The following is a 10130-nucleotide window of genomic DNA, read 5'->3' as shown; positions in this document are numbered from 1 at the left end:
ATTGTATAAATAGATTTAATCTTGTGCTCTCAATACATATTCACTGAAAACATTGTTCTTCCAAATTGATGGCCTTGTTAAATTGGGCTTTTCTTTTCCTTCTCTTCATTAGCTTCCCTTTTTTCTTCCCAAATACAGGTTTAGCAGTCACTAGGACAGCCTTGGCTTTGTCCCCATTGTCCTCACTGGAGCTGCTAGTGGACATATAACCATCCCTTCTGTGAGCATCTCTCACTACTTCAGGCAAATCCGAACAGCTGCCTGTGGAGGACTCAGCTGTTTTTCTCTGCCGTGTGCAGGTCACAGATAAACTTTCTGTATCCTCACTTGAATCCCCAGGTGATTCTGAGAGGTGGGTGTCCCCCAGAAATCCACCACTTCCTGAAGACCTCCTTTTTGGGGAGACTGATGTCTCTCTTGGGCTCATCAGGCTTCTTTTTCGGGTTTTCCATTTTGACTCATCCAGGACCTCAGAATCTTTCTCCAGCTCACTAGCTGTCTCTTCTCTTTCTTTCCTTAGCATACATGTCACAGCTCTGTTAAGCCTTTGGCTTTTTATGTGTTTGGCATCTTGTTTGTCCTGTTGAGCTAATCTAAAAAAAGAATCAATCCGTAGCTGGGTCTAAAATAAAATAAAACAATAAATTAGATTAGTGAGAAGCTTCTAGACCAAATTAACAAGTTCAATTCTGATCACTTAATCACTCACACTGGATTACTAGTTCTGAGAATTCAGATTCATGACCACCCAGAAGGCAGTTATAGCTGGTTTTTGGGTTTTGTTGTTATTGTTGTAACTTTCTTATTTTTCTATTTGTTTGGTTTTGGTAACAATTGTATCCTCTTCTTTGGCAGCAACAAAATTCCCAGTCTGTGTCTAAAGGCATTATCATCTGGACAAGATCCCTAATGCATTAGGAGCCATTAAAAGTCACACAGGAAATAAAAGTTAACCCTTTACTTCAGCAAATCCACTTCTGAGAAGATAAACTGCTTGTTTGGGGGGGGGGGTAGTAGGGGGGGTGTTTTGCTTCTTAAGACAGTGTTTTGTTTTGTTTTTATGGAACAGCATTGGATATACTGGAACTCTCTTTGTAGACCAGTCTGGCCAGGAACTCATAGAGATGCTACCTGCTTCTAACTCCTGGGATTAAAGGCATGCAGCACCATGGCCTACTGAGAAGATACTCTTAAACCTAGTATGAATAACAGCATTATTTGTAACTACTCAAAAACTAAAATCTCCAAAAGAAGCAGAGCAATGTGAACTCTTCCATGGAACATAAGCTGGTCTTCTGGAACTATTAAAAGCATGCAATCCACAGGTGGTGTACACTGATGAGCAAGAGTAAGGGGAGACCCACTCTACCAAGAGGCATTTATGTAAAGGAGTGAATTAATGTGGGAAGTAAGGGAAAATAAACCCGTGTCAGCAACTATTAGGATAAGATAGCGGTTTTAATCTACTGTTTTTACATTGTAATTTTAGAGAGAAAACCATGCATAATGGGAAAAGAAAATACATTACAATGGCATATCTAAAACTAAGGAATAAGCAGTCACTAGAAAATACTTTCATTCTTGGTGGGCTTCTATTTCTGGTAGGTAAAAGTCATCAGATAAACAAGAGGGAATCCCTGGGAATAGTCTTAAAATCAGTTGTACTGGATTTTTTTTTTTTTTTCCTAAATTACTCAGACTTAATGGGAACTGATTTCATTGTCTTAAAAAGTACAGTCTCGTTTCTATTTACAAGTATGTTTTATGAGTGGCTTCTGAGATGGAGGAAAGCTTATCTAATATGAGCAGGACATAAAGATAAAATAAGCAGAAATACCCATTTGGAAGAATTGAAGGCCACACAAAAGGGCATTTCCTCCTAAAAACCTCTCTTGTAGAAATGTTACTATAAAAACAAGACCCTAAGTTGTAACCTGAAATGTTAGTGTTTAAAGAAACTTGAATGCTTAGAATTGTTTTGAAGTGACTACTTCCAGGGCTTTTAAGAATTGAAGACAGATAGTTCCAAAGGAGTAATACATTATATCTCAAACATCTTACTATGAAATCATTTATTAGACTACAATGTTTTCAAAGTCAATATAAATTAAGGACACAGCAGTGCTAACAGTGATATTAAAAAAATGGACTCAGGGCCCAATTTCCCCCTTAAGTTTTACTCTATTCTTTAAGGCATCATCATTTCAAATCTTCAGTTATTTGCCCTGAAATAAGAGTTAACTGGATATTAATAGTAGCCATCCTACTAACTGCAGTCATCACTCTGGATATAAAGAAAACCCAGTTACCTGCTGGGCATTCAGTTGCTTTAGTACTGGAAAAAGGGATTCATCTGTCTTCGTCTTGTTCCAGCCAAAATACCTCTGACAAAATGTGCTGGCAGTTAAGATTTAAAGATTTTTTTAAAGAGACTTAACAAGTAATAAACAAAAAGATCCAAGAGCCAACTATTGATGCCATTGACTGTATTCCCAGGGATAATCATAGTTATGAAGATTGAAGTGGTCAGATAAAAGGCTAACAAGACAAGCCACTCTAACAAGATCATCTTGAGGTATGTTCTGGTCAATCTCCTATAGTAGAAGACACTCAAAAATTTGTACCAGGACATTAAAGACTCCTCACTACAAAGCATGACTAACCTAGAATAAAAGCAAGGAGCAGATATCCTACATTCTTGTTAAGAAAGGAGGTTGTACTTGTGATAAGTCTATTGTAGATATTGAAGCTGACATCCAAATAATTATTTAAATGCACAGAATAGAGAGCCAGCAATCTTCCATATTCTTTCAGAATAATTAATCTTAAACATGTGGTCATATCATGCATGCTGCAGCTGCATTTGCCTCATATGTATGAAGCCCTGAGTTCATTCTCCGGCAAGAAAAGGAGAGGAGAGGAGGGAAAAGGAGGGGTGAGGAAGGGAGAGGTAGGGAAGAGAGGGGAAGGGAAAAGGGAAGGAGAAGGAAAAAGGAAAGGGAAACCTCAATAAAATAATAAAACTAAAGAGGGAAAGAACTAATATTCTCAGATAAATGGAACACTGGAGAAATAACAAAGCTAGGTTCCTGTCACCCAAGGTTTAAACCCAAAAAATCTACAGTTTAATATTTCCATAAATTTTAAGAAAGGATATTCTCTAATCTTGTCAATATCAGGTTTGCCCCATAGAAATGATCCCCTGGAGTCATCCACCACAGGCCTGAGGTAAGCATCTGCAACTGCAGGGTTGGGGAAGCCAGGTGTCAGCTGCAACTTCCGTAACTTCTTTTTTACTTTGGTGTCATGGGGATTGGCTGCAACCTTCTTGCTGTTTTGAGCTTCATGCCACCACTCTCTGCAAGATAATGGGAGCAATTACTCACAAGGCAGGGAGACCTTACAGTTCCACACTGGAGGGAAAGAGCAAAATGTAAGTTCTGAAATGTAATTTCAAGTCTGGATTCTAGCACAAACATGTGTGGTATAGAATACTAAGCTACAAGGTACAGACCTTACACCCTGTTAAGTATTTCTTGTGGCATGCCAATACCCTCACCTCTCAGAAAAGGAAATAACTCACACAGAAGTACCTTGCTCAAGACACCCTAAGTGGGGCTGGACTGTCAGATGACAAACACCCAGAATTTCCACTCAAATCTAAAGAGTACAAAGCCACAACTCTCCAGGCCTCTTGTCAGTGAAATGGAAGATACAGTGAATTCAAAAATGTCAAGAACACAATGGCGTTTTAGTGCAGATAGCATTCAACACAAAGTAGGATATGATAGACAGAGGGCATATGTGCAGAAAGAAAGACAGTAGGCAAGTCTTTTAAATTATAAATAGTAGCAAGAGCTATTGTTCTCTGATGTATTGAGCAATGTTCTAAGCAAAAATAGACTCTTAATTTTGCTTTTTTATATTAAGTCTATTTTTCCATCTTAATGATAATTTATTATGGCAAGTTAAAGTCATACTGGGTTTGTTGTTGTTGTTGTTGTTTTGTTTTTTTCTTTTAACACTCCTATGAAGAAGTGAAGTTAGTTTGTCTCTGTGACTTTGGAAAATGATCAGAAGTAATAGAGGTGGAGCATAAGACAAGCCTGTCCACTTCCCATCTCTGAAAGAAGTTACTATTGGAAGCAATCACCATGACTTAAGAGGCCTGTGCTCATGCAGAGGTCTAGATGCAGAGGATCCAAGGCCTGCTGCATTCTGTCTGTCTCTTAACTAACAACGCCTACTGCCTGGAATGTGAAACATTCAGCAGGTCCTTGAACTTTGAGCTGTTCCAAGACAGGCAACAAGAATAAAAAACTTCCAAGCAAGCTTCAGTCAGGAACAAAACCACTGCACTGCTGGTGGAGGCTACAGAGGTTTAAGGTACTTAACTACAATGTGCCAACAGAAAACACTATGGAAATTAAAACATGCTCCTCATTTACCCAATCACTCTGTGGATCATGAAGAACAGTTCTACTTCTTCACATATTAGGACCCAAAACTGGGCTCCAGCCTCCAGTATACCTCAGTGAATGACTTGGGAGTGTGATCTAGAGTTCAGAAACCTAACAGTGGTCTTCACCAATACCAAAATGCAAGGGGAAAATAATGCTTTCTTTTTAAGACTTTTTTTTTTTTTTTTTTTTTTTGAGTATGTGTGCATCTGTCCCCAGCGGCCACCTAATATAGGTAATGAGACCTGAACTTGTGTCCTCTATGAGAGTGACAAGTGCTCTTAACACTGAACCCATCTCTCCAGCCCCTTAGAAAAATATTTTCTTAACCAGTATTACAACACAATACTCAAGAAACACACTGAGTGTCAGGACTAAATCTATCATTTAACGTAAGAGAGCCAGGCACTGCAGAGGAAGATGGAAGGGGGGAGGGGAGGCTGAGTCTCTCAACCAGGCTGTGAGGAGACAGTAGAAGTGTCAGCCACTGTGATGAGACTGAAAGACACATGCCTGGAAGGGGAGCTGCTGTCCCTCCATCCCAGCTATCCCGGGGTTATTTAGGAACAGGTGCCCAGGATCTTTAGAGCTCCTTTTCTTCTGAAACAAATTAAACACCAAATTTAAATGCTACTGATAAAAAAGTAAGGTGGCATGCAGAGTTCCACTAGATTCCTACCTCTCTTCCTAAACATTAGCTCTGGGAATGCCTGACTTTTCAATTGAAACTCTAAGAGCCAGATCACCATAAACAGATGTCTACAGACTCTAAAGAACAAGATGACAGCCCAGACGTCTCTACCCAGAAAAAAATCTCAATCACAATAGAAAGAGAAAATAAGACATTTCATGATAAAACCAAATTAAGCAATCTATCTATAAAAACAGCCCTACAGAAGGTGCTAGGAGGAAAACTCCAACTTAAATTCCTTAACCACACAGGAAAACATACCCAGACCAGTAAATCAAGAAAGGAAACACACACACACACACACACACACACACACACACACACACACACACACACACACACACCAACAACAATAATAAACACTCATTGATATCTGTCAATATCAATGGTCCCAATTCCCCAGTAAATAGACACAGACTAATAGAATCGGAGTTAATAAGGACCCATATTCTTTTAACTCGAAGAAATACACCTTAATATCAAAAATAGAATTCACCTCACAGGGTAAAGGGATGGAAAAAGATATTCAAGCAAATGAAACTAGGAAGCAAGATGGTATGGTCGTTTTTGTAACAAACAAACTAGATTTCAAACCAAAACTAATCAGAAGAGATAGGGAAGAACACAACATGTTGTTCAAAAGAAGAATCCACTAAAAGGATATCAAAATTCTTAACATCTATGACCCAAATATAAGGGTACCCACCTTTGTAAGAGAAGCAGTACTGCAGCACAAATCACACATAGACCCTCACACACTAATAGTGGGAGATTTCAATACACAACTCTCACTAAAGGACAAGTCATCTAGAAAAAAAACTAAATAGAGGAATGCTAGTGATAAGCTTATAAACCAAATGGCCCTAACAAATACTTACAAACATTTCACCCAAACACAAAAGAATACTTTTTCTCAGCAGCTCATGGAATTTTCTCCAAGTTTACTGCATATGAGAACACAAAGCAAGTTTCAACAAATGTATGTGTATATATATCAAATGTATATAACAACAAATGTATATAAAATTATATATATATATATATATATATATATATATATATATATATATATATATTACCCTTCATCCTGTCTGATGACCATGGATTAAAACTATCATCAATAACAAAATGACACAAAGCTTACAAACTCTGAAAAACTGAATAATTCACCAGGTCAAGACAGAAATAAAGAAATTAAAGACTTTCTAGAGTTGAATGAAAGTGAATACACTACATACCCAAACTTATGGAACAAAATTAAGGCAGTTCTAAGAGGCAAGTTCATAGCACTAAGTGCCTACATAAAAGAGATTGGCATACCCTTATCCAAACTAACAAAAAGGAAGAAAGAGAAGATCTAAATTAACAAAACTAGACATGAACAGAGGGACATAACAAGAGACACTGAAGAAATCCAGAGAATCATACGGATATACTTTTAAAAAATTGGAAAATCTAAAGAAATGGATAATTTTCTTGATACATACAACTCTTAACCAAGAAATGGCCCAAGGTCAGCTGGTTTTAGTGCAGAATTCTACCAAACTTTCAAAGAAGAGTTGACACCAATATACCTCAAATTAATTACACAAAATAAACACAAAAGAAACACTGGCCAATTCATTTTGTGAGGCCACAGTTACCATGATCCTCAAATCACATAAAAACCCAAAAAGAACAAGAATTACAGACCAATTTCCTTTATGAGAACAGATGCAAAAATTTTCAATAAAATACTTGCAAACCGAATCCAATAACACATCAAAAATCTACCATGGTCAAGTAAGTTTTATCCCAGAGATGCAGGGATCATTCAATACATGGAAATCAATAAATGTAGTCCTTCATATAAACAAACTGAAAGAATAAAACCATATGATCAACTTATTAGATGCAGAAAATGCCTTTGACAAAATCCAACCTACTTCATAATAAAAGTCCTGGAGAGATTAGAGATTCAAGGAACACACCCAAACATATAAAAGGCAGTTAGAGCTAACCTATTGCTAACATAAAATTAAATGAATAGAAACTCAAAGCAATTCCACTAAAATCAGGAACAAGACAAAGCTGTCCAATCTCTCCACCTATTCAATATAGGTAAGTACTTAAGTCTTATCTAGTACAGTAAGACAACTGAAGGAGATAAATGGGATACAAATTGTAAAGGAAGAAATCAAAGTATATTTATTTGCAGATGATATGATAGTATATATACATGGCCATAAAAATTTCACCTGGAAACTCTTACAGCTGATACATACATTCAGCAAAGTGGCTGAATACAAAATTAACAAAAAAAAAAAAAAAAAAAGAAAGAAAGAAAGAAAGAAAGAAAGGAAGGAAGATAAGTAGGCTTCCTACAGACAAATGACAAATGGACTAAGAAAGAAATCAGGGAATAAACACTTTCCACAACAGCCTCAAATAATATAAAATATCTTGGGGTAACTCTAAGCAAACAAGTGAAGGATTTGTATGATAGAAATGTCAAACCTTTGAAGAAAGAAATTGAAGAAGACACAAGAAGATGGAAAGATCTCCTATGTTCATGGATTAGTAGGATTAATATAGTAAAAATAGCATCTACAGATTCAATGCAATCCCATTCAAATTTCAACACTCTCCACAGATCTTGGATGGACAATTTTCAGTTTCTTATAGAAACAAAAAACTCAGGAAGCAAAAACAATCCTGAACAATAAAAGGACTGCTGGAGAACTCACCATCCTGGATTTCAAATTGCACTACAGAACTGTAGTAATAAAAAACACATGGTATGGGGATAAAAAACAGACACCAATGGAATAGAAATGAAGACCCAAACCTATAGATACCTGATTTTTTATAAACAAGGAAAAAAGACAACATCTTCAATAAATGATGCTGGCCAAACTGGATGTCTGCATATAGAAGAATTAAAATAGATTCATACTTACCCCCAGCACAAAACTCAACCCCAAATGGATCAAAGGCTTTAACATTAAACCAGATACACTGAATCTGACAGAAAAGGGGAATAGCCTTGAACTGGTTGGCACAGTAAAAGGCTTTCTGAACAGAACACCAGGAGAACAGGCATGAAGATCAACAATAAGTATCTCATGAAACTGAGAAGCTTCTGTATGACAAAGACAGTCATTCTGACAAGGTTGGAACCCCCAAACAATTCAGATGTTGTTCTCCACAGACTGACAGCAAGAAGCCACTGCTGAAGACAACACCTACACACTCATTGAACATGGAGAAGTCAAAACTGGTGTCTAAATGACCTTACCCCTATGTGCTGGTGTCTTCTGTACAGGAAGGTACTCAGCATGCTACTAAAAGATAAATGTAAACACCAAACCAGCAACAAAATTTCTGAACTATAATCATGTCCTGGCTGCAAGATATGTTAGGGAAATGTGGCACAAAGCTTGTAGAAATAACCAAACAGTATCTGATCTGACTTAAGGCCCTCTCTTAGGAGATGGAAGCCACACCTGACCCTGCTTGAGTAACCAAGAACCTGAGACTCTACAGTTCAGGGACCAAGGGTAAAATCAAATACTAATTGCCTTAAAAGAAAAAAAAGTAGCAATAAAATGAATCCTAATGACATTCTGCTATACTTATATACTAATAGATCAGTGCCTTGCTCAGTCACCATCAGAGAAGCTTCCTCTTGAAGCAGACAGAAACAAATACAGAGAACCACTGCCAGGCATTATATAGAGAGTGAGAGACCTTGAAACACACAGCCCTAAATGGGATGTGTCTATCAAGTCCCTTCCCTCAGGGCTCAGGGAACACCAAGGGAAAGGAAGGGGAAGAGTGTTCTTTGCCTGTATATTACGGCTTCCAGGTTAGTGTTTTATGGGGTTCCTGAGAGTGTGAATAATAGGTCTCTGATTCTTGTGTCTTCTCTTAATCTCTTTTCCTTCTGTTTGTTTTACACAATTCCAATGTGTTAGTTTTTAACTTATTTTATTATTATACCATAGAAGCCTTTCTTCTAATGAGAGACAGAAAGGGGGTGGATCAAGATTGGAGTTGAAGTGGGGAGGAGCTGGGAGCAGAGGGAAAAGAAACCATAATCAGGATATATTATGTAAGAAAAAAAATATCTACTTTCAATAAAAGGAAAAACAGCATAAGAAAATAAAATAATAGTATACTCTAAAACAGTAATACGTTACATAAACAACAGTATACAATACACCAGCTAGTGCACATGTGTACATGTATGTACATGTCTAATGGGTATAATATGCATGTAATTGCAGATTCTTCCAACTAAATATATTTGCATAAACCACAGTGTTAAGTATAGTAATTTTGATGCATCCTATGTAATGTTTCAATGATATATTTATGCACTTGTGGAAGAATGTTATTTGCAGCTACATAGTTATTTACCAACCATGTTTAATGAGCTATATAATAACTTACCCCAGTATGTCAATTTCTCAATGAGGTGGTGGTGGCACAAACTTTTAATTCCAGCAATTGGGAAGCAGAGGCAGGTGGATCTCTGTGAGTTCAAGGCCAGCCTGGTCTACAGAGCCAGTTCCAGAATAGCTAGGGCTACACAGAAAAACCATGTCTCAAAAGAAAGAAAGGAAGGAAGGGAAGGAAGGAGGGAGGGAGGAAGAAAGGAAGAAAGGGAGAAAGAAAGAAGAAAAAAGGTGCAATAAAAGAAAGCAAGCATTAGCTGAGTATAGCAGCATGTGCCCTGAGGCTCTATGGAACCAGCAATCACTGCAATCCCACTTCGCATTTAAGTATTCATTCTTCAGACCATAAGGTCCCTGCATGTTTTCAGACCCAGGAGATTCAACTATAGAGAACACAACTGAATTAAATTGACTACCTGTGGCAAACTGATGGTTGCAAGGTACCCTCCACAACTCTGAATAAACTAGATAACAATGAATTGTATTTTTTAAGGGTCAATTTATGTTATGTGAGTCATATTTCAAGTTAAAAAAAATTCC

General features: G+C 37.3%; 1 protein-coding gene across 1 annotated transcript in view; it reads right to left on the bottom strand.

Moving 5' to 3' along the window:
* LOC127226187 (DNA excision repair protein ERCC-5) overlaps positions 1 to 10130 on the bottom strand; it is a 63235-nt gene continuing 53105 nt past the window's right edge. Inside the window, exons 22-24 of the mRNA XM_051190110.1 lie at positions 3158 to 3358; positions 2310 to 2394; positions 1 to 622 (exon numbers count right to left, since the gene is read on the bottom strand). Of these exons, the coding sequence (XP_051046067.1) occupies positions 41 to 622; positions 2310 to 2394; positions 3158 to 3358 (868 nt within the window). The 3' untranslated portion in view covers positions 1 to 40. The remainder of the gene's footprint in view (positions 623 to 2309; positions 2395 to 3157; positions 3359 to 10130) is intronic.

The sequence above is a fragment of the Phodopus roborovskii genome, unplaced genomic scaffold (genome assembly GCF_943737965.1).
Source record: "Phodopus roborovskii unplaced genomic scaffold, PHOROB, whole genome shotgun sequence".
In the NCBI taxonomy this organism is placed as follows: Eukaryota; Metazoa; Chordata; class Mammalia; order Rodentia; family Cricetidae; genus Phodopus; species Phodopus roborovskii.
This window is presented reverse-complemented; position numbering and strand designations above follow the sequence as displayed.